The following is a 26,094-nucleotide window of genomic DNA, read 5'->3' as shown; positions in this document are numbered from 1 at the left end:
ATTAGTATTTTTGGCACAATTTAGAGGTTTGGAATTTTACCCTCCCTAAATCACCCAATTATTAAAAATATTTCTTGGGTGTTGTCTGCCTGGAACTGGCACCAAGGCACCAAGATTTTAAATTATCAAAATTTAAAATCTTGGTGCCTAAGTAAAAAATTGAAGAAATTCATATTTCTGCGTTTTCAGAGTAATAAGTGATCCTCTGTGTATTTGTAGGTTTTCTTTTTTAAAAACTCATTAGTCCACAACCTCAGAAAGGCATAAGATTTCTTAATCGTATAAATAAGAGATTATTTCTTGATCATTACTATGTTTACTTTCAATGGTATTTTCAGCTTTTCAGTCTTCAAAGAAAAATATAGAAAACAGTATAAAATACCTATTCATAACCCAAACGTAAGAAAATGTGAGGGCCAAGCAAAGCCACATCTTTCATCCATGAGACCTGGGTTCAATCCTGGAACAAGGAAGGAAAGAGGAAAGGAAGGTGGGAAAGAGAGAAGGTGGGAAGAAGGGATGTGAGTGTAGGGAAAGAGGGAGGGAGGGAGGGAGGGAGGGAGGGAGGGAGGGAGGGAGGGAGGGAGAGAGGCAGGGAAAGAAGGAAGGAGAAAAGAGAGGGGAGGGGAAGGGAAAGGAGGGGAGGAGAGGGAAGGGAGACTTGAAGGAAAGAAAAGCTCTGCCCATGGCCTTGTCACAGAGACAAGCATCACATGTAAATGTAATGTGATACCAGCAATAACAGCAAGAAGATGAGTTTTAAAATTTGCTTGATACCAAAGTTCCTATAGAGGAAATAAAACAGCACTGCCTAGAAAAATTAGGAAAATAATAATAATGTGGAAGATTCAACCTACCATATGTTAAAATTTATTTATGAGCTATAGCAAATACAACTGTGTGAATTTGGAACATGGGGGAGGGGTTATAGCATTTCTAGTTATTCTTTCCATCTTCATTATTAACAGCACAGTTTTGTTTGTGCACCAATCCCTTCCTCCCTTCCCTCTCCAAACCCCACATTGAGTGTGACCAAAATAAAAGCCCTGATTTCTTTTAAACTCCTTTGTCCCACTTATCTATTGCTGCATAACAAACCACCCTAAATTTAGAGGCTTAAAACACCCAGCCGTCATTTGTTTTGCTCACAGACCTGCAGTGTGGTCGGGATTCAGCTAGGACCGCTCCTTTCTGCTCCCTCCCCGTGGTGTCTGCTGGAGAAGCTTGAAGGTAGAGACGAATCATTTTCTAGCTCATCAACCCATTGATCCTGGCGCTTGGCAGCATCTCAACAGATTCTGCTTGCCAGACCCTTAGAAATGCCTCCTGCATGTGGCCCCTGCTTCCTCACTGCATGGACAGTGGACCGAGTTGCTGAGAGGAGAAATCGAATATAATCTGCCATTTCTTCCAATTACCTTTTTTCTCAGGCTGATATTAAGAATTCCTTTTATGCTTTGGTATAAAGCCTATTGTGTTTATGCTTTTGTATAAAGCTTATTGTGATGGCACTTCATTTGTGTTCTTCTTCCCCTCTCTCCCTTTCCTCCTCATTGCTTTTGCTGTTGTTTCTGTGATGTCTAGAGAACCTGTACGCTTGGTCACTGAGCTTGCACACTTGTTTGTGCTACTAACCAGGGATTACACATTATTTTTCTAAAAATGTATTTTAGGCCTCATGGTTTAAAATGCTGAAAATGGCAGGATTTTGTGCATAATACATTCCAACACCACACCCTCCACTAGAGCGTCAGCTTCCCTCCACTGTTCTCCCAGTGCCCACCCAGCCCCAGAGCAGGGATAGTGTATTTTAGTTGTGATGCTCTCACACACTTGGTGGTGGGGTGGCTGGGGGTCTCATACTTGGTTGTGGCACCAGCAATCCAAACTCTGAACTGCTGGGGTTGCAGATGGCATGTGAGACAGTGCCAGGGGTTGGGGTTGGGGCCTCACAGGCCTTATGCTTGCAGCACAAAAGCTCTATGACTGAGCATCCTGAGCCCCGGGCCCCTCCTTCATACTTGATAGGCTTCTTGACTAAGAACCTTTCCTCAATTCTGGAAAAATCATCATCAGTAATCTCTCCAGTATTGTTTTCCTTTTACTATTTCATTTGTGTCCTCCAAGGACTTCTTTTAGGGACATTTTTTCCCCTGGAATCACCATTTCTTTCAACGAGTCCTTTACATTTTCATTCTCTTTGTTTCCCTAAGATGCATTCTGGGATTCCTGGAGTGTGTGGCCACATTTGTGGCCATGCGGCATCTCATACTCTGCACCACTGATGTACCAAGACAAGGATTTAATGGCTCCAGTGTGAAATATAACAATCTTCACACATAATCCTTTTTTAAATTATTTTTTTATTAGGGAATCCTGTGAGGGTGCAGTTACAGATTTACATATTTTCGTGCTTGTGTTTCAGTCATACAATGCTCGAGTACCCATCCCTCCACCAGTGCCCATTCTCCACCACCGATGATCCCAGTACCTCCCCCCGCCCCCATTTCATCTCCCCACCCCACCCCACCCTGCCTCTGGCAGGGCATTCCCTTTTGTTCTCTCTCTCCTTTTGGGTGTTGTGGTTTGCAATAGAGGTATTGAATGGCCATCGTGTTCAATCTATAGTCTACTTTCAGCACGCATCTCCCATCCCGAGCAGGTCCTCCAACGACACTCTAGTTGGTGTTCTCTTCTCTATCTGAGCTTCCTTTTCCCCCAGCATGTGAGGCCAGCTTCTAAACCTCCTGGTACTTATTTCTACTATTCTTGGGATCACACACATTCCTTTAAGGAAATCTTTTTTGGATCATTTTTAGTGGACTATTCATAACAAGCAGTACAAAATAAATTATACAGGTCCTGCTTTGGGGGCAGGTTTTGGGGTTCAGGTAGAAATATAGAGGCAGGAATGATGGTGGTGGGATTGATGTTGGAATATTAAATATAACAAATTGTGAACAACTTTATAAATGTAAAATTAAATTTTAAAAAAGAATGCATTCTGGGTTTTTTACTCAGATCTTTCTTCCAATGGACTTCTTCTTCCTTCACTTGTGCCTAGTCTTTAAATAATCAAATTTCAGTTTTTAGTTTTGTGTTTAATTTTATCTTATTAATCTTATTCATACCTCGCAACTTTTGGAATCCTTACTTTGTGGATAAAAAAACCTGCAGCTTAGAGAGTTACAATGAGTTTCTAAAAGTCTTGAACCTGGGTATGACAATTCTGTTCCCTTTCCTAAACCACACTTCACCTCAAGGCTGTGGTTCCTGTGAACAGGCACAGCTTGTGTCCCCTTATTGTAGTTAGGAAAGAGATAATCAGCCCATTCAAAGTTCTGTGCAATTTTCCTAAAATATTTAAAACAACTGTATGCATCAAGGATTTCTTCATGGTCTTTCAAGCATACAAATTGCTCTTCCATTAAGGTAATATGCATATTTTTGTGTTTTGATTTGTAGTAAAGATAGTATACAATATTAGATAAAATTATTTTCCCTTTCAGCATGGCTATAAACATGAACAATGATATAAAAAATAAAATACTAAATTAAGAAACGGCTCTCCCTTGGTTTAAACAAAAATAGTTTTGCTGAGATAAACATGCATAGGCATTAAAGCATGATAATAAGTTCAGGTGAAATAATTTATATCGTTAGTTTTGAATGTGAAAATTCTCATAATGAAATATCTGTAATATAAAACATTTGAGCTGCCACCAAACATTGCATTGCTTCATTTAACAGCCAAGAAAGTTTCATTTTGGTATTTTATATTTATTCTGTAATTGCACCAGATAATAATATATAGGTAAGGTATAAAGGACAACAATAAGATAACAACCATGAATTCATCCCCACCGGAACAAATAGGACTTGACCAGTATCTTTTATATTTAAAGCTCTATGTCCTGCTCTTTTCTTAGAACAGGAAAACAGTCATTCTATATTTTGATGCATATTTAAAATTGATCATTTTCTTTATTTTGTATAGTGTGTTAGCAATACATTGTCATAACCCACAATAATTTTTATTTTTCTGCATCTTTCATACTATATTTTCTTTTTTAAGATTCACTCATGCCATGCATTATTGGCAGTAGTTTAATAGTCTATATACTATTAACTATATACTATTATTAACTTATATGCCAAAATGTGTCTATCTGTCCTACTCTTGGTGTCCATATTTGTTTTTGCCAGTTTAACAATCTTACATCACTAAAAATAATGCTGCCACCAACAACTCTGGAACATGTGTCCAGAGGTAGGGGTAAAGTTGTTCAGGATCTATCCCTGGAGTGGAATTTCTGAGATGTAAATGGTATGCACATTCAGATTTAATAGGGAGTCAATATCTCCAAAGGAATGGTGCCAGGTACTAAGTCTCTCTATCTCCTTCCATAACCTTGACTTCTCAGTATTGATCAACCTTTTAGTTTTGCCCCTCTGGAGGGTGTGAAATGGATTATTTCTGTGGTTTTGATTAGCATTTCTGCAGTAACTACCAAAAATAGCACCCTGTATTGATTGCTGATTTGTGTATTGTCTGTGAAGTTCCTGTTTGCCCTTTGCCTACTTATCTATTGTGCAGTCTTGTCTTACTGGTTCATAGACGTCCTCAGTACATTCTGGATGCTAACTCCTGGTCTTATATGCATCGCAAACAAACATTTCCCCCGTTGAGTTTCCTCTTTCTACTTTCTCCATGCTGGTTTTAGTGACTAAGAGGTTTTTTCATTCTAGTATCATCAAACTTAGCTATCTTTTATTTTACTGTGTATATATTTTGTACAGGTTATATTGTTTATGATCCTTTTTTATTATTATTTAAATTTATTTATTTTTTAATTAGTGAGTCACAGTGAGGGTACAGTTACAGATTAACACATTTTCATGCTTGTTTTTCCCTCATGCAATGTTTGAGAGCCCATCCCTCCACCAGTGTCCATTCTCCACCACCAATGAACCCAGTATCACTCCCACCCCCGAAATCCCATCCCCACCACCCCACCCCGCCTCTGTGGTGGGGCATTCCAATTTGATATCTCTCTTTCCTTTTGGGTGTTGTGGTTTGCAATAGGGATATTGAGTGATCATCCTGTTCAGTCTCTAGTCTACTTTCAGCACGCATCTCCCTTCCCGCGCAAGATCTCCAATCACATATTACTTGGTTTTCCCTTCTCTATCTGGGATGACTTTCCCCCAGCGTGTGAGGCCAGCTTCCAATCTATGGAGCCAACCTTCTGGTATTATATACTACTATTCTTGGGTATTAATCTCCTACACTGTTGTTTTATATTCCGCAGATGAGTGCGATCTTTCTATGTCTGTCCCTCTCTTTCTGGTTCATTTCACTTAGCATGATACTTTCCATGTTGATCCACTTATATGCAAAGTTCATGACTTCATCCTTTCTAACAGCTGCATAGTATTCCATTGTATAGATGTACCAAAGTTTCTTTAACCAGTCATCTGTTCTCAGGCACTTGGGTTTTTTCCAGATTCTGGCTATTGTAAACAGTGCTGCGATGAACATATAAGTGCAGATGTCATTTTGGTTATACTTTTTTGTTTCTCCAGGATATATTCCCAGAAGTGGTATTGCTGGATCAAATGGAAGCTCAATTTCTAATTTTTTGAGAAGCGTCCATATTATTTTCCAAAGGGGCTGGACCAGTCGGCATTCCCACCAGCAGTGTAGAAGGGTCCCTTTCTCCCCACATCCTCTCCAACAGTGGTTGCTTTTGTTCTTTTGGATGTGTGCCATTCTCTGTGGTGTGAGGTGGTATCTCATTGTTGTTTTGATTTGCATCTCCCTGATGATTAGTGATGCAGAGCATTTTTTCATGTGCCTTTTGGCCATTCGTATCTCTTCCTTGGAAAAGTTTCTGTTCATTTCTTCGGCCCATTTTCTGATGGGGTTGGATATTTTCTTCTTGTAGAATTCAACCAGTGCTTAATATACCCTTGATATCAACCCTTTATCGGTTGGGTATTGAGTGAATATCCTTTCCCATTCTGTAGATTGCCTTCGTATTCTGGTCACTGTGTCTTTTGCAGTGCAGAAGCTTTTTAGTTTAGTATAGTCCCATTTGTTTATCTCTGTTTCTACTTGATTGCTAGTTCTGTGTCATCTTTGAAGATACCTTTAGCTTCAATATCGTGAAGAGTTTTGCCGACCTTGTCTTCGATGTACTTTATGGATTGTAGTCTGATGTTGAGGTCTTTAATCCATTTTGATCTGATTTTTGTGCATGGTGTCAGGTCGATGTCTAAGCCCATTCTTTTGCATGTGGTTGTCCAGTTATGCCAGCACCATTTGGCTTTCCTTGCTCCACTTCACATTTCTTGCCCCCTTATCAAAGATTAGATAATCATACATTTGGGGTTGTGTGTAGGGATATTCCGCTCTGTTCCATTGGTCTGCGGCTCTGCCTTTGTTCCAGTACCAGTTTATGATCCTTTTATGAGCACAAACTGGATGGAAATATCATTGTCCATTGTCTCCTAAGAAATTTTCTAATTTGCCATCCCACGTAAGTCCTTACTCCAACTTAAGTTGATTTTTGTGCAGAGCAGGTGGTCAGAAGCTCTACTGGTTCCCCATAGCTTCTGAAATGTGCTAGCTGAAAACAATAAACATTCATTCTCTCACAGTCTCAAAAATCACAAGTCTGAAATCAGTTTTTCTGAGTTAAGGTCAATGTCTCAGGACTAGCTGCTCCCGGGGAGGGCCCTGGGGAATTCTTCCTCATCTTCCCAGCTTCAACAGTTGCCAGCATTTACAATTGCAGCGTTTCTTGGCTTCTGGCTTTCTCGCCCCACACTGCTTACACCCTCACTCCTCATTTGCATGTGTCTCTATTTCCATCTGCATTCTTCCTAGACACACAGGCAACAAAGATCGTTCAGGAGAATCTGCTCATCTCAGAATTCTTAACTCTACATCTTTTTGCCATGAAATACTCACTTTTGCCATGGAAGGTAATATCTATAGGTTCTAGCAATTAGAACATGGACTCTTTGTGGTTCATTATTCAGCCTACCACAGATCCAGCATGGATATCCAGTTGTTTTAGTGCTTTATATCAGAGTGTTCATCTTTCCATAAAGATACTTAACCCATGCTCCATTATCAATCAAACTTACATATGTGTATGCATTTAGTCTCAGTTCTATATTCTGCTTTATTAGTCATTTTGTACTTTTTGCCCCTGTGCCACACCATCTTAGTCGCAATAGCTTTAAATAGATCTTAGTAGTATAAAAAACAAACCTCCCTACTTTATTCTCTTTTAGGATATCTTCTTTACTGTCACCTTTTGATTTTTCATTTGCATTTTATAATCAACCTTTCAAAATACACCAAATTCTACTTGATGTTATTTTGCTTGATGTCAGTGACAAATGTTATTTGTCATTGAAATTATATTCCACAGATACTTTAGTAGTGGAAAATGGACAATTTTATGGTATTTAAGGTACCTTTTCAAGAATATAGCTTAGTTCTCCACCTGTTTAGATCTATGTTCATAACTTTGAATATAGTTACATAATGAGAGCTTTGAAGGTCTTGAGTATATTTTGGTTAGGTCTATTTCTAGGTATTTTGTTGCTATTTTAAATAATATTTTAAAGTTAAAATTCCCGACTTACTGTAGATGGAAAAGGACTAGTATATATTTATGTTATATATTGAGTTAGTAATTATTCTCATACTAATTTGAAATTTTTACATATTTTTAGGAATTTCCACATGGATATTTCTAAGATATATAAATAAAAACCTTTTGTTTTTCCTTATTACCCAATTTGTCCATAAACACTCTTCTTGTCTTATTGCACAGAAATTAAGCATTACTGTAACAGTTGACATCTAAATATCTGAGATGGCAAGTTTTTCCCAAGTCTATGGTTACCTTTGCTGGCATTTAATATAATTTAATCATATAAATCTATTGCCTTCTAGGATCTTATGACTATTAAAGGAATTCCTATAGTGAATCTCTCTGCTATATGCATGAAACAAGGATGCTAATCGTAGATAAGAAACTTATATATTTACATATTTTTCTCAAAGCTGTCCTTAGGAATGACTGATTCTCCACATTTTTCCTCTTGCTGGCTTTTGCCAAGACAAGAAAAATCCCTGCTTGAAATTTTTGTGTGAAAAAGTAGCATTTGTCATGTCTAAATTTTAATTGAGACTAACTCTTGCAATTGCATAGCTGGATATTGTTTGTACTGCCATTCTGTCCTGGCTAAGAGAGGTGGCTAGACAACTCCTTGGAATTAATAATTCCCAGAGAAGCATTCACTCACTGCTTTATTACAATACATCTCCTTGTCTTTCTGTCTTAAATCCTTTCTTCCTTTCCTCCTCCTTTCTCTGTTACTGAGGAAGGCAGTCAAGGTAACAGATGGGGGAAGTTTTGAGCTTGACAGTTATAAATAGTCTTGCAGTTAATCAACAATATATTTGCAATTCTCTTTCTTTGCAAGTTTGAAAGTTGGATCTCTGTCAAAGCGCTTTTCTCTTGACCAAGGAGTACAAGTCATTACCAATAGATTAGAACTCTGAAATCATGCAGCGGGGTGATGAGGTTTGGTTCTAAAATTTTAACTAATCTTCTATGGCAGTGTTTCTCAACCTTTTTCTGCTTGTGGCCCCCTTCGACCTTGTTTCCTTCTTGTAACCCTTCCTAATGGTTGGCCCCCTTTTCTCATGTTGTGGCCCCTCACCAATGCAACTTTCACTGGTGGCCCCTTTGGAATATCCTGGAGGCCTCCAATGGGGCCATAAACCCTCTGCTGTTCTAGAGATTGTCAGCACGAACTGCTGACCATTAGATAAGCATCTTTCCCAGCAGTCAGCTGGACTGAGAAAAACCCTTAAATGAGTCAGCATCACAACTATTGTTAAGATTGCTCCTTCTTCTAATAATCAGGATGATCCTTGGTGATTAGGTGAGGAACTGATGAGCGGTGTGAGGCTAGCAGTAGAGGGACCACAGAACCGAGTACTCCTGTCTTTGAAAGAGAGAACAGAAAGAAACAGCAGTAGCAACAGAATACAATGGAACAGAAATTCTCACAATAGCAATGAAAATAAGTGGAAATGCTGCGTGTTCAAAGTTTATCTTCTGTAACTCTAAAAAGTCTAACAGCACTTAAAGTATTTTAATGTTCAAAATATAACACACAAAGCAAATGCATCATTTATTCTCCTTAAAGAGCTTGAATTTTGAATAGTATAAACTTAAGAAAAACCTTTTAAAAGACTGGAGATTTTCAAAAGTGATAATCTTACTGTCAGAGTAAATGTGGAAAGATAAAACCTTTAAACACTGTTGATACTTGTGGCAAATTAATTCAAGTCCCCTTCTGGAGGGCAATATGGCCATAGCTGTCAAATGTCAAAGTCCTTCACTCTGCCAGTTCTCCATCCAATAATGTTGTGGTGGGTCATTTGAATCAGTGCTCCTCTCTTTCTAAGAACAACTAGTAGAGTGTAGCCAAATATTTTCAAACCTGTTTTGAAGACAAAGGAGTCACCTGGACACTAGAGAATTGTGGAACAAAATCCAGGCAAAGAATAACAAGACAACCAAGGCGGGGCTCACTTTATAGGTACAGGGCCTTTGGGGCAAATACTGTAGAAAGAATAGAACTTAAGGTGACATTGGGAAGAAAACAAGAATTCATGGGACTCCAAGGAGAAAGACCCTATAGGTCCCCACCTCACACACCCACGGTGGGTGCAGGACCCCATAATGTGGGGACTAGAAATGGATCAGTTTTCACAAGAACTGAAGCTTGGATTTGAATCATTTTTTAATTATCAATTTGATCAAGACACTGGAGCACCAAGAGATCATTAATCTCTAAGGCCCTAAAGTTATCTAGTTATTTTACACAAAGAATTCTCGTTTCTTTTTTTATATCTGTGATAGTACAAACTATGTATCTTTTTTGTGTGAATTAAGAAAATAGTCACAAAAATGACTTACTCCAGAGTCTAATGCCCTCACAGAATTTTAGCTGAGTGGTTAGGTTATATGGGCATGTGAATATCCCCTGGTCATCAGCCACAGCTGGATAAAGACAGCATCATTCTAAGGCTTCATGGTCTCTAGAGTTTGTATGTGCACACACACACACACACATACACACACACACGCACGGATCAATCCACATTCAAAGCTAACAAAGCCTTCAAGGAGGTAACACAATCTGATGGAACACCAAGATAAACAATAAAAGTATAAAGATCCACATGGGGACATAAAACAGAATTATCTGACAGATTTGTTAGATGTGCATATGAAAGGCAAGATTGAGCAGAGGTCTCAAATCTATGCATATAGTGGCAGGTCTAGAATGGAAAAGTAATTTTGACAAATTGGTAACTCAGAAGAATAATTTAATGTCCTATTTAGTACAGTTGAAGAATAGGTTTTGTAAACTGGAAATTGAATAAATCAAAGGAAAATGATTTGGTGCAATAAATTCTGGAAGTGAGCAAGCATTAGATAAATAGAAGGTGACACAAATGTCAGAGAATCACACCAGCTTCTTTTTGGGCTGAAGGAAGAGAGACAAGTGCATAGTTGCTCATTGAAAGAATAATAGCTGAAACATTTCCCAAAACCCATGGAAGGTGTCCCTACACAGATTTAACAAGTGCCTCAAGGATTCACTTGCAGGGCTGCCTCACAGGCCTACCTTGTGTAAGGCCCTAGGGTTTTATCCCCGAGACCATGTGTCCCCAGTAGCTCTTGTGTCCTGTGGTGTCCAGTATTACCAGGTTTGAGCAGCACATGACCAGGCAGTGACTACTGGGCCACGTTTCACTGGGGGTGGCCCTCATGGCCCTGAGCTCTGCTGAGGAGCCCCTCTCCCTCCAAAAGAAATAACTCCAAGTGGGGTATATGCAAGAAATCTGGAAATTTCAGTGTAAAACTGAAAATCATGGACAAAGTGAAAATCTGAAAGCAGTCAAAGTAAAGAACATATTTCTCAAAGTGAATAGTTAGCCTGTGTGCTGACTTTGCATCAGAATCAGAAGGTGAGAAACAAGGGCTGATATCTTCTACGTGCTGATCGATCACAGGAAAACTATTCATGCTCAGGTCAGAGAAAGTACAGCAGGGTGTGGTGTCCTGCACACAGTCAACCCAGGTTTGATCCCCGGCATCCCATGTTGTCCCCGAAGCCCTGAGCATGGAACCAGGAATAAGCCCTGAGCACGACCAGATGTGGCCCATAAATAAAACAAATAACACCATGACCTCATATTTAGGTGATGTTCTAGAAAACTGTTACAGGTATATTGCCACATGATCAAAGCAGGTTACAGGAGACGGGGAAGCTGTTCAGGGTACACCCAACCCAGGCTCTGTCCCTGGCACACAGGGTCTCCTAAGCATCATCCAGTGCAGCCCTGGGAGCCCCTCAAGCACAGCCAAGGTGGCTGTGGGGGTTCTAGAACCAGGACCAAATGACACCACACCATTATGCCATAGACCTGACCCAAAAGCCCTTGATGGCCAAGTAACAACAGGAGTGGTCCCTGGGTCCCCTGAGCACCAGTTGGGAAGCGACCCCCCAAAAAAAAATCAGGTTTCAAAATGATATGTAGCACAGCACATGCTTTCATTTTATGTTGATAGTATTTAGCTATGATTAAATGCAACACTGGCATGTCCCGGTGCTTCATACTTGGATGTAGCTTGACACAATCGCAGCACCAGCACCAATGTGTTAAGTAAGGAAGACCTGTCACCTAACAACCAACAAGGGTTATCTTGGGTGGTGGAATTATGAGGGAATTTCCTGCTTGCTTTAGAATTTCGAATAATGAACATGATATGATCAAATTAATTGATTTTTTTAAGTAAACAAACTCGCTGGTGCTCTAAAGGTAGTGAGTGTTTTGTGTTCACTCTCTGGCTGCTGTGGACAGAGAATTGTGGCTGCCCTTTGGTGGGTGCTAGGACCTGCTCTGGAGTGAGGGTCATGTGAGACTCCAGATTCAGATCTAGGGAAGACCACTGTGGACAGTGTCCCTTGAGGTCCCCAGTGAACCTCCCCTTATAAGAAGCATTGATCAGTAGTCATTCTCACTTAGATAACTTTCCCTTACAAGGTACTGAACAATACTGGTAAGATTCACTCCACTTTAATTGTCAAAATGAGACAAAATCCTACTGAAATATCTTTATTAAGTGCAAAATAAACTATTTCCTGAAGAGAAGAACCCAGTAACATTTGTTCCCCAACATTGCACCAAGTCTTCAGCTTTGATTCAGTTGCGCTCCCCATGTCAGGCACAGAGTTGGTGTAGAAACTGTGACTGTTTACATGAGAGCAGGTCTTGGGGACTCAGGGGTGAAAGGCCTTATTTAGGGTAGTAAAGTCTGGATCGGTTTTCTAGGCCGAGAGAGCCGTCTGCCCCTTCGAATCAAAGGGGAGGGCCTGGGGCCGAAGATTCAGTTCAACTTCGAATTGCTGGATATTGGAAAAATCTTTGTTGGATCTGTGCATTGCTATGAGGTAAGCCTTAGAACTGTCCATTAGACTCAGGTAGTCTAGATTCATGTGTGTGTGTGTGTGTTCACTAATTAAGAGCTGTACTATCTGTACTTATACTTATTCAGCCCTGAGAATGATTGGAATCTTCTTTCTATGGCTACCTGGCTACAGAAGCAACTTTTCCACCCTTTGAGCCTCCTCTAACTTTACTAAAAAATAGAAAGCATTAAATTAATTGGTTGTATCCTCACCATAAATATCTCTCCCATCTGTTCAGTAGCTTTTACTCTGACAGCATAAATCCTATAGAGAAGAGGAGAGGGAACCTTTTGCAGTTTACAGAATGTCCTAATGCGGATGCTGTTTGCACACTGCAGAAAGTTCTCTGCATGTTGGTCATCTCCAACCATTGTGTTTCCGGAGGGGACCACTCAGCCTTGTCCTTGGATTAAAGATGAAAGGGTCCTTTAGCAAGAGGTACTCGTATGTTCCCCAGAGACAAAATCATTTTGCTAAACTTATATCGGGGGCCACATTTTGCATTATATCAAAGTGTAATCACTGGACTTGTATTTTTGACAGATTCTTAGATTATAATTGGCTGCTTCTGGACAGAAGTAATGATCAAAGCAGTTGTTTAATGAGTGCAGGGAAGTGTCGAGTTCCCATGCCAACTATCTCCGCAGGTCTGACTATGCTTGTGTTGTTCCCAGTCCTTCCAAAACTGCGATGGGGGTCTGATTAGACCCCTCTCACAAATACCAACTACTGGGTTCAGTAGTTTATGTCACTAGCAGCCTGTGTTGAGCAATGAAAAGCCCAATGGAAAAAGCACAAAGGACTATTTCTGGTTTAAAACAGAGGAAGCTGAGACTTAGAGAAGTCTCCCTACTCAGCTAATAAGCAGCTTCAACATGGGTGCTCTCGCCAGCCTGACAGAAGTCCGTTTTGGTCCACACCTAAAGTCCTAACCAAGACTTCTCCTTAGCAGCAATGCTCCCAGGAACCAGAGGCGGAGATGGAACAAGGCACAGGAGACAGTCTGAAGGGAGGTGGTGGCCCCCTACCTGGCCCAGTGTGGCTGGGCAAAGGAGGATCTGGACTCAGTGAGCAGCAAGGGAAATGAAAATAATTCAGCGAGGCCAGGCTTTTGTGGGTGTCAGCTCACTGGGTCGCGGGGTCCTGGACCCCTTGGGAAGAGAGGCCCTTTGCTGCCCTTTCCCTCCTGCAGCTCCCAGCCCACAGCCAGCTTAGCACTCAGCACGGCCTTGGGGGGCCTCCGCCATTGCCCACCTCCCACACTGCAACCCTCCCCAAGCACTGCAGCAGCTGGGGCTGAAGTGGGGTGGTGGGAAGATAATGACGCTTGTGGGGTCATGGTGAAATGGACTATATGTCAGACACAGATGACCTGTGAAAGTCACATGGCACACAATATGAGAAGTGGCATGGTGGCATGGCTGCTGTGTTGTCATCTCCTGCAGGGCAGTTTGGCAAAAGAACAGGGAGAGTCATTCTCCTGGGCAGGATGTTGGGTCTGTAACTGACCAGTGTGCATCCCCCTTACCTCGTCCAGGCTGTGTCTGGGGCTGCCAGATTAGAGAAGGTGCCAGATTATAACCCACGCAACATGGACGCGATTTCCTGAATTGCAAAATTAGTTTCCCTCAAATTGAGCGGAAGTGTTTCTTTAGACTGCCACCTCCCACCCTCTCAGATTAGGCCCATGGAGCTGGAGTTAAATGAGGTGCTGCGCATGAGGGGCCAGCCTAGAGCTGGACAGTGGCAGAGAAGGACACGGAAAAGTGCTTCCGAGGGGACCATTTTGCCGCCTCTGCGTATTTAGTGCTGATGCCTCATTGCATCTCTCTTTCAATTTATTATGTTACCTGCTTGAGACAAATTTGAATACCTAGCGCTTGCCCTTCATCATTGCTGAGCTTAGCAGACACATAAAGAATAAACCATGACCTTAGAGTATGTGCTCGTCCCCAGTGTAATTAGAAGGGAAATAGATGAGAGGTGAAGTTTCCCATTAAAAAAGCTCCTTCTCTCTGATGACCCAGGATGCAAGAAGTCAGGGCAGCCCTTGTCCCAGAGTTGGGGGTCTCAGAACTGTCCCGCACGACAGGCTGGGTTCTGTGTGCTGTAAGAAGGAGAATCCAGGGGAGAGGAGTGACAGGAATGTTCTCAGACATGGAAGACATCGGACCCTCAAATCGAGCTGGAGTGCTGCTGTTCCTAGGAAACACAGAGCCAGTCTCTGCAACAGCCAGAAGGACGAGGGTCCTGCTAGCCGCCTCTGTAAACCTGGAGTGCCTTCTCCCCCACCCCCACCTCTAGTTGCCACGGGTACACGCCCATCACTTGATTAAAAGCACATTAAATTTTAAACCCATTCTGCTTGACCCTGGGGCTAGAAATAGCGGTCACTGTCATCTATAAGCACAGTGTGCCAGACACTGTTTTGAGAGTCAGGGGAATGGACACATTTCCTCTTCACAGCCATTAGAGTAGTGGTTGGATATCAGAGAGGGGGAAGCTGGGGCACAGGGAAGCTAAGGTGTTTACCCAAAGTCACACAGCCAGTAGGTCAATGGCAAAGTTGGAATGTGAACCTGGCAGTTTCTTTTCAAACCCCTGGTCATATTACTTTTCTATGTGATCTTTTTAAAAAGAAATAAAGGGTGAAGCTGGGTTCCTACTACTACAGAACTTAAAAGAACCGGGAAGTAGTAAGGGATCATTAAGCAATGAATAGATTCATCAGGCCGCAACAGTGAATAGATTTTGGAAGCTGATTCATCTTTTCTTGGTGAAGTGATTGTCTTCCTCTGCAGGGGCCCTGATTCTGTCCTCCTGGGCTCCTGACCCTTTCTCAGTCTCTGAGGCAGCAGCCCGTGCACTGGACTTCTCCCATCCACCAGATGCCATCCCCTGGCTCACCTAGTCTCTTCTCTTGATACAACAACAGACTGAGTTTAAACTCAGTTCATGCCCACATGCGAGGCCTCTTCTACTCTGCCTTTTCACAGTCTTGCCACTCCTGTTCTCCCATCCCATCACTTAGCTTCCCCCAAACAGGAATCGAGAAGAATCTATAACAAGCCCCCTCGAACCAACAGACTCCCTAAACATTTGGGCTCTGGACTCATGTCATATCCCAGTGTGATGACTCTTGTCTTCAAGAGCAAACGGGAGCTAAAAGGTGAAAGTGCATAACATCTCCCCAGAGCTTTTATTCTTTCACCTCTGTCAACTCGGCCCCCTCCTTGGCTTCTAGGTGGCTGACATTTTGGGCACCTTTCTGACTGTTTCTTCACCACTTCCTGTGCTCTTTGTCCCCCCTCCAGAGTCTTGGGAGTAACTGGAGAGTAGTTCCTTTGTAAGCAGAGAGGATGTGCTATTCATCTGGTGAGGTGTAAGCATTGGCAAGGAATAGATGTCTCAGAAACCCAGGAATAGAACTACCTGGCTAGAATGTAGGTTCGTGGACAGGGAGGCTAGAATGCAGGGAGCAGGGAGATGGGAGTGTTAGGCTGAGATAGCAGTGGAGGACTCAGAATGCCAGGCATGAGCTCTTTGCCTGCCAAAATAAATATTTGCACACCAGTATGGAGCATCACATGGCTCTAGGCTACCGTGCACGTGATGGTGGCGTTTCTATTGTAGGACAATTACTTACACAAGAATCCCCAATTATGCATCCAGTAGAGTGAGATGAAAAATAAGCCTCAAAGGATGAAGTCTATCGGATTATTACAAAGAAAATCCTTGCACCCTGTAATCCACATTGCGTCTAATTTACATTCTTTAAGCTACATTATAAATATGGGCTTAAGAGTACTTGCCCACTGTTCTGACTTGCTTTTCATGTTTCAGCATGACACTTAATCTCAGCCTTTCTAGCAGAGTAAAGAAATGCCTACTTTTCCCTGGTTACTTTATAAAGTACCAAAAAAGTATTTTAAGACAATTTTTAGTAGATGTGATTAGGATCATTCACTATAGCATAAGTATAACATGTGAATGTACCCATTGCTAGAAATACAAAATTCTCTTTTTGAGTTGGGATTCATGTCTTCAAAAATTCACATCGATACCTATTAGTTTCTCCCCTGGAGGTTTTCTTGGTTTCGTTCGGTGGTGGTGGTGGTGGTTCTTCTTGCTGCTATCTCTATGTTGGTGTTAATATAGCCAGATGAGAATATTTTTAAAAGAAGTGCATTTTCAAGCTTTTTATTCTTGCTTCTTTTTAAAAAAAAATAGACAATACTGTCCAACAAAGGAAGCATCGATGCCCTCTTCAACCTGATCCCTCCGGTCTCGGTATTTGGGACCTGCTTTACTTTCAGTCCCAAGGAGGGTATCATCGAGCGCAATGGCGTCCAGGCTCTCCAGATATGCTTCAGCTCCTCGAACCTGGGCCACTTTGAAGAAGAGTTCCTGTTCAATGTCAATGGGTCTCCTGAGCCTGTAAAACTGACCATTAGGTAAGATACATCTATGGCGAACATATTGTTCAATGGAAGCTTTGACTTTCTGCTTTCTTAAACTTCAAAACATGGTTATGTCTGAGACACCCACCCATTGCTGTCATTGGTACAGACGCAGCAACATCAGGGGATGTTTTGAATTCCTACCAGTATTTGCACACTGAACATGTGTGACTTACCATTATAATGTAGATACAAATGCTATTTGGGTTCTCATCTTTCTGTATGTCTTAACTTTATATGATAAGAACCTAAACCTTAAACTAGTTTCTAATAATTCTGTTTGGGGATGTTTAGAGAAAATAAATGATTACATAATAGCTAAGTAAAATCTTCTGGACTAAGCTTTGACTTAGTGTGACTGTTATCCCAGTTCTCTACATCTTCATCTTTCATTTTTGATTATACAGAAACTCTTTCAATGCTCCTATTTGCAATGGTGCTAGTACTGTGAAAGAATCCCCCTGTAGTTTCAGCCCACCGATTCCAGCTACTTGCACTTTTGTACCAAAAGTCGTTTGACGACTTCTCCAGCTGCTTGTAATAATTGAATGTCATTAATAGCAATGTCTGTCCTCAGGTTTTAAAAAGAAGTTCTTAAAAAGAACTTCTTTGGGCAAAAGTATAACTTTGGGTCTGATGCTGAGAAAGACCTGTCTTCAGGGAACATTGCACTTATGGTGTTTGGATCCCACAGCCAGGGACTGTTAACTACCACCACCACCCCCAGCCAGTAACTGAGAGCTCTCTTGGGGTACAGGGATAGTGTAGAAAAGAGATACATACAACCAGGAGGATTTTACTAAAACTTACCAAATCTACTCAAAATTCAGTCTCAGAGTCTGCTCAAAGGTGGTTAATATTTCTTCTCGATTCTCCATCTAAGTAACCCTTTTATAGGGTGAATTGTGTCCTCTCAAAATTCCCACAGTATATTGAAATCTTAAGTTGGAGCACTGCAGAATGTGGCAATACTTAGAGATCAGGCTATTCAAGAATTGGTTCAGATGAAGCAAGGTGGCCTTGGAGGGCCCTAATTCAGTAGGACAGATATCCTCAGAAGAAAGGACATTAGGACAGGCACAACGTAAGAAAATGCCCTGCTACAGAGATAAGATGGACATATACAAGCCAAGGAGGGAATCCCTCAGAAGAAACCAACATTGTTGGCACATTCTATGTTGGCCTTTTATCCTCCAAAGCTGTGAGGAAATGGACTCTTGTTGTTTAAGCCATTCAATTTGTGATATTTTTGTATGAAAGTCCTAGCACATGAATTCAACTCTGAATTCTGCTTTGTTGCTGAGGTTCTAGCTAAAGACAGTTAACAATAATTAATTATGCAGCCAGATTGGAGGGGAGGAAGTAAAACTTACTCTGCCAGTTCAGTTCTGTGATTTTGTCTAAAGAAAATCCCTATAAATCCACAGGAAAACTAGTTCAAACAGGTCAGCACCAAGTTGCCACATTACCCAGAAAACCGTTTCCTAGGTAAATGAAAATGTGTGTCCACATTTGAACTTGGAAATGAAACTTTATATTAGACTTACCCATATGTCTGTGAACTGATGAGTGAATGAACAAAAAATGCTATTAAAATCACTTTTTAAAACATTTAAAGAATGAAGTGCTAAAAACATGTCAGTAGGTGACCCTTGAAAACACTATAATTAGTTTTTTTAAAAGCCACTCATAAAATACCACATATTACATGATTCCACTTACATGAACTCTGACATCCCATCTAGAGCTAGCTGACCACCATGAGAGCCAAGTGCATATAAATTGGAATGCTGGCATTGAGTCTTAGGATGGGGGCTGGAAATGCAGGATGAGAACTAAAGGGTGGGGGTTCTTTTTCAGATAGTGGAGTTTTCTAAAATTGAGATGGCTGTGCATGTCTGTAACTATGCAAAAATTATCAGTGTACACATTTTAAATAGGTTAATTGTAAGGTGTGTGAGTTAAAGTTCACTAAAAACTATTATCATTATTAAAAATCCAGGCTTTTCATATTGAATATTAGTTCTGTTATGGCCTGGGTGAAATTTCTGAGTCTCACCCCTCTTCTAATGTAGACGCACATGGACCATGGAATGTCTAAAGGGTTAAGGTATTCTGGGCTTTTCTACTATGAAGAATAAAATTTAGAAAGATCCAAAGGAAACTATTCAAGTGAGCTTGGACTACTTCCTCCTCCAGATGCATCATGGAAGTTAAGTTTCTCATTCTATCTCCTGGATTTTTCTCTATTCATTTTCTCCCTTTAGATGCTTATTGCCAGTTTCTTTTCAAGGAAAGGAAAGCCTAACTGCAGGAAGAGCATTTCTGAGGCGTCACCCCAAGCTGATGAGAAATACACTTATCCAGATTTCCTTCCCTACTTTGTTTCTACTTTTGCTCACTGTTTCATATATCTGAGGTATTCTGGTATTTCAAACCATGAGCAGTATTTTTGTTTATCAGCAAATCACTGATGCCAGGAAGTGATCAAGAGTGAATACATGTGACTGTTGCCTCTGTTCCCAGTTGCCCATACTGCTGCCTTGATGTAGGGCAGTGCTGGGCACAGTTCCGTAAGGCTTGTGACCCAGGAAATCTTTATACAGTTAATATTGTGGAATCTGGAATTTTGTTTCTTTTTTTTAATTGTCAGGTACTCTGTCCTCAAAGCTACATAATTCTGATTCATCTGCCTTGAAAAATCAGAACAGAGGCTAGAGAGACGCACAGTGGATAGGGCACTTGCCTTACATGTGGCTGACCCAGGCGTGATTCTCAGCACCCCAGATGATCCCCCAAACCCTGCCAGAAGTGATCCCTGAGCACACAGCCTTGAGTAACCCTTGAGTGTTGCCTTGTATAGCCCAAATATAAACAAACAAAAAAGGGTGAGAAAAATCAGAACAATTGTTATATTTTTTTGTTATATCTAATCTTCAAACTACCTAACATGGCATTTTAAGGGTTGGGTATATAAAATTAATATGATTTAAAATATTTTCACAAACAGCTTTTTTTGCCTCATTTTTGCATATATAATATTGTTGTAAAATTTTAGCCAAGGCCTAGATATTTGGCATCCAACTTGCTTCATTTAACATACCATAACAATCTAATCATTCTGTTTCTTAGCCTTTAAAATTATAATTTTAATAGACCATGGCACTGATGAAGGAACCAATCCTGGCAGAGACTGCCCTAATATTCAGAATCCCTGTTTAGCATTAATGTGACCATATCCAAGTCCAGATGGTGCTCAGTCATAACTCTTTTAGTTATCCGTGCCTTTGAACAAATGTGATTTAACTCCACTTCTTTCTACTTCCACACTGATTAAATGACTGCTTTATGAGTTTTGTAAGCTTCCTTCATACTTTGCACCTTTTGTGTGTTTCAGACACTTTTGATCTCTTTGTAACTCTAGTCCTCCAAATTTCTTTGCAAGTCAGTCTCTAACCTGTAGGTTTGTTTGACTTCACTCCCAACTGGATCCTCATTCCTTGCAGAGTTCCAGCTATTCCCTTTGCAACCACTTAGTGTGAGACAAAATGAACCTGAAAATGGTTTTTGAGGAGTTGCTTTTTAGGAGGGGGCAGGGCCAAGGTGGCAAAAAAGCATAGTTCTGTGAGCAGACTTTGGAATCCAAACCAAGAAAACACAAGAACTGAACTGAGCACATCATCTTCCCAAAGGATCTCACTATGAAAGTTCACTGGAGAAGGAAGCCAGCACTTCAGGGAGATGCAAGAACTGTGGCAAGGTTCAGAGGAGCTTGAAGGAGCACTTCCCCAGATGGGGGAGGGGTAAAGAAGTAAGGGGACCGGAAATCCAGTACCAGACTTAAATCCCAGCCTAGCTAGGGTGAGGCGGTGCTGAACGCAGAGGACTCAGAACATCCGCTTAACACCAGCACTCGCTGAGTCGAAAGCAGACTCTCAAGTCTTTCTGGGCCTGAGCTGAGAGCAGCTCTTCCCGAGGTAAGCCATGGCCAATAGTGTCGCGGTCTGGGCCCCACCCCAGCTGACTGCCCACTCCACCTGACAGGCTCCTACGGGGCTGCTGAGCACTTCAGTTTCTCACTAAATTCAGTATTTTTCATGAGTTCACTGAGCTGAGGAAATCACTGAAAGAGACCGAAAAACGAGGGATGAAGACAAAAAAGAATTCACTCAAGCAGAGATAAAGGAGCTAATTCACTAGCAGGACTCAGCAGGAGAATGAAAGAAGCTGAAAATTGAATCAGTGACCTCAAAGACAAGATACACGACATCATCGATACAGAAGAGCTAATAAAAGATTGTTTACAACAAAGATGACTAACAGTATGTATTTAGCAATATATGCAAGAACCTCTGAATCATAAGAATTCCAGGAGAGAGGAAAGAAAGTGGAAGAAATAATAGCTGAGAAGTTCCCTCATCTGAGGAGGGAGGCTTGTGGGCTGATGGAGTGCCCAATGAGTAAACTCAGTCGGAACTACACCGGAACACGTTGTACGGAAAATGGCAAGATCCTGACTGAACAGACAGCATGGTAGGCTGACGCACTCACTCAGAGCTGAAAGTTGCCCCTGTGGGTGTGGCCCACAAAGCAAAAAAAAAGTGGGGTGAGGGGGAAAAGCAAGAACCAAAGATGAAGATGACTCCTTGAAGAAGAAAAGTAAAGTCTCAGCTATGAGGGAAATAAATTCACATCAGATATCTCAAATGAAACTACAAGCGAGAAGAGAATGAAGAGAACCTCCAACCACGAATCCTGTACCCTGCAAGGTTATCACTCAGATTTAAGGGGACAAACCCTTGCATGTATACCAGATCTTACAAGGAATATTCAGTGGCCTCCTATTAAAAAAAAATCAAATGGCAAAATGACCAAAATTTTCATTGAAAAATGGCAACAAATATCTTCATAGCACCAATTTCTCTAAATGTCAGTAGAAGTGAAAATTGCTGCATTGAATCTTTGCTCTGACAATTCCTCCAAGGCTGCCGGCCACGATATGGCCAGATCTGTAGTGGCCAGAAACGTCTGGGATGGCACGAAGGCATCCAGGAACCATCATCTGGAGCTGAAATTAGAAGGCTCAGAGAGATGTGCTTCCCGAGAGCTGTGTGTCCTGACTTTTTAAAAGCTTTGGTATATAGAGAGATGGAGAAATATTTCTGTTTTCCCCTTTAGAGATTTAAAAAGACATAGTTCATCAAGAACACCAAACACAAATAAATACAGTTGTTTCCTCTTGCTATTATAGCAACTTACCCAGAACATGCAGCTTAAAATAATGCAAATATGTTATTTTACAATTCTGTAAATTAAAAATCCAACATAGGTCTGACTAGATAACATCAAGGTAGTGTCAGGGCTGGACTGGAGCAATCGCACAGCCAGTAGGGCATTTGCCTTCAACAAGGCCGACCTGGGTTTGATTCCTCTGTCCCTCTCAGAAAGCCTGGCAAGCTACTGAGAGTATCCCACCCACATGGCAGAGCCTGACAAGCTACTCATGGCATATTTGATATGCCAAAAACAGTAACAAGTCTCACAATGGAGACGTTACTGGTGCCCGCTTGAGCAAATCAATGAACAATGGGATGACAATGCCGTGCATTGCAGTGTCAGGGCTGTGTTTCTTCCTGGACATTCTATTAGAGGTTTTATTTTCCTGCTTTTCTTGTTGTGGTTGTTGTTTTTTGTTTTTTGAAATCACCCCCTTTCTTTCACCATGGTCCACTTCCTCTAAGTCCAAACCAGCAGTAGTGGGTTGAATCTTTCCATTGTTTTCCTCTTCCCTCCTCTGCTGCCTCTCTTCTGTTTTTAAAGACCCTGTGATTGTATTAGCTGTAGAATGTGTGTACATTCCGGTGTGGACACCTGAACAATCCAGGTCACTCCCCCATTTTAAGATCGGTAAATTAGCCACCTTAATTGCTCCTGCTACTTAATTCCCTTTGCCATGCAAACTGTCTTAGTCACAGATCCTGGTGGTTAGCACATAGACACTTTTAGAGACTCTTTGTTGCCCACTATACTTGGTGTCCACTAAAAGTGTATAATCTAGTGTATATTTGAAGTAAGTGCTTCATCCTACCATTGTTTTTTTTAAACATTTTTTATTAGTGAATCACCACGAGGTACGACTTACAAACTTTCGTGCTTGCATTTCAGTCGTACAATGGTCAAGTACCCATCCCTCCACCAGTGCTCATTCTCCACCACCAATGGTCCCAGTATCCCTCCCACGACCCCTATCTCATCCCCTCCATCCCGCCCCACCTCTGTGGTAGGGCATTCCCTTTTACGCTCTCTCTCCTTTTGGGTGTTGTGGTTTGCAATAGAGGTACTGAATGGCCATCATGTTTGGTTTATAGTCTACTTTCAGCCCGCATCTCCCATCCTGAGCACTATCTTGAGGCCTTGTGCTGAGAGAGAAATAGACCATCATTTAGAATAGCCCCCACCCCCCGGCAGAATGTCCTGGCCCCGCCAGACTGTCTCCACCAGGGCACCTTGGAGGGGGGTAGGCTGAGTTTCCCTCCCCACTCCAGAACCCCAGCAGCCGGAAACCTCTAGAACCCAACCACCGCCTTGCCCAAGGACACTCTCCACGCACTCGGACGAGCCTCACCCAAGACGGGATGAACTTCATCCAAGAGCCGACCAACAGGAAAACCCAGATACACAAGAACCCATGACTGAGATCTCCAAGGCTTCTTGGATCAGGACTGGGCCTCCTTCACCCAGGTCCTCAATTTTCCAGTAGCTTGGCAATCACACCTACAAACTGCCCCCGGCACCATGTAATCTCATTGATGGCCAAGACTCAGAGACTGTAAACTAAAGCTCCCAGGAGAGTGCCACAGAATATCCTGGACATTATATTCTATCTGTAACAAGCAAAACAAAACAAATTGTCTAGCATTGCCTTTTTGGCAGGTTTGAGTGGTGGTGGGACTGGTGTTGAAATATAGCTTGTAACTATCTCACGATGATTCAATAAAATTAAAAAAAAGAAATATAGAATGTAACCAAAATAGAGAGAGAGTATGGGTGAAATTGTCTGCCACACAGGCAGGAGAAGGATTGGAATGGGGCAGAGGGGAGGGAATACTGGGAATTTTGGTGGTAGAAAATATGCACTGCTGAAGGATGGGTGTTTGATGAGTGTATGACCGAAGCTCAAACAAGAAAGTTTGTAACTATCTCACGGTGAATCAGTAAAGGGGGCAGGGGGATGATAATAATAAAATAATAAAATAAAATTACATTCTGGGTGCTGGCACAACTGGACAACCACATGCAAAAAAATGGGCGTAGACCTTGACCTGACACCATGCACAAAAGTCAGATCAAAATGGATTAAAGACCCCAACATTAGACCACAAACCATAAGGTACATTGAAGACAAGGTCGGCAAAACCCTCCACGATATTGAAGATAAAGGTATATTCAAAGGTGACACAGAACTAAGCAATCCTTCAATGCGATCCCTATAAATATACCCATGACATTCTTCAAAGAAATGGATCAAGCAATCCTAAAATTCATATGGAATAACAAACGTCCAAGGATAGCTAAAACAATTCTTGGGAAAAAGATGATGGGAGGCATCACCATCCCCAACCTCAAACTTTACTACAAAGCAGTAACAATTAAAACAGCATGGTACTGGAACAAAGGCAGAGCCGTAGACCAATGGAACAGGGTGGAATATCCCTACACACAACCCCAAATGTATGACCATCTAATCTTTGATAAGGGAGCAAGAGATGTGAAGTGGAGCAAGGAAAGCCTCTTTAACAAATGGTGCTGGCACAACTGGACAACCACATGCAAAAAAATGGGTTTAGACCTTGACCTGACACCATGCACAAAAGTCAGATCAAAATGGATTAAAGACCTCAACATTAGACCACAAACCATAAGGTACATTGAAGACAAGGTCGGCGAAACCCTCCACGATATTGAAGATAAAGGTATCTTCAAAGGTGACACGGAACTAAGCAATCTAGTAAAAACAGAGATCAACAAATGGGACTACATTAAACTAAAAAGCTTCTGCACCGCAAGAGATACAGTGACCAGAATACAAAGACTATCCACAGAATGGGAAAGGATATTTACACAATACCCATCAGATAAGGGGTTGATATCAATGGTATATAAAGCACTGGTTGAGCTCTACAAGAAGAAAACATCCAACCCCATCAAAAAATGGGGCAAAGAAATGAACAGAAACTTTACCAAGGAAGAAATACGAATGGCCAAAAGGCACATGAAAAAGTGCTCTACATCACTAATCATCAGAGAGATGCAGATCAAAACAACCATGAGATACCACCTCACACCACAGAGACTAGCACACATCCAAAAGAACAAAAGCAACCGCTGTTGGAGAGGATGTGGGGAGAAAGGGACCCTTCTTCACTGCTGGTGGGAATGCCGACTGGTTCAGCCCTTCTGGAAAACAATTTGGACGACTCTCAAAAAATTAGATATTGAATTCCCATTTGACCCAGCAATACCACTGCTGGGAATATATCCCAGAGAGGCAAAAAAGTACAATCGAAACAACATCTGCACATGTATGTTCATCGCAGCACTGTTTACAATAGCCAGAATCTGGAAAAAACCCGAATGCCCCAGAACGGATGACTGGTTGAGGAAACTTTGGTACATCTATACAATGGAATACTATGCAGCTGTTAGAAAAAAGGAGGTCAAGAATTTTGTAGTTAAGTGGATGGGCATGAAAAGTTTCATGCTGAGTGAAATGAGTCAGAAAGAGAGAGACAGACATAGAAAGATTGCACTCATCTATGGTATATAGAATAACAGAGTGGGAGACTAACACCCAAGAACTGTAGAAATAAGTACCAGGAGGTTGACTCCATGGCTTCGAGGCTGGCCTCACGTTCCGGGGAAAGGTCAACTCAGAGAAGCGATCACCAACTACATTGTAGTCGAAGGCCATGTGGGGGAAGGGAGTTGCGGGCTGAATGAGGGCTAGAGACTGAGCACAGCGGCCACTCAACACCTTTATTGCAAACCACAACAG

General features: G+C 41.6%; 1 protein-coding gene across 1 annotated transcript in view; it reads left to right on the top strand.

Moving 5' to 3' along the window:
- Nucleotides 1-26,094, top strand: part of HYDIN (HYDIN axonemal central pair apparatus protein) — a 273,502-nt gene that overhangs the window by 107,011 nt on the left and 140,397 nt on the right. The window contains exons 11-12 of the mRNA XM_055145713.1: nucleotides 12,443-12,561; nucleotides 16,810-17,033. Coding sequence (XP_055001688.1) covers nucleotides 12,443-12,561; nucleotides 16,810-17,033 — 343 coding nt within the window. The remainder of the gene's footprint in view (nucleotides 1-12,442; nucleotides 12,562-16,809; nucleotides 17,034-26,094) is intronic.

The sequence above is a fragment of the Sorex araneus genome, chromosome 8 (genome assembly GCF_027595985.1).
Source record: "Sorex araneus isolate mSorAra2 chromosome 8, mSorAra2.pri, whole genome shotgun sequence".
Classification (NCBI taxonomy): Eukaryota; Metazoa; Chordata; class Mammalia; order Eulipotyphla; family Soricidae; genus Sorex; species Sorex araneus.
The sequence above is the reverse complement of the archived record's forward strand: the minus strand, read 5'-3'. Positions and strand labels throughout refer to the sequence as shown.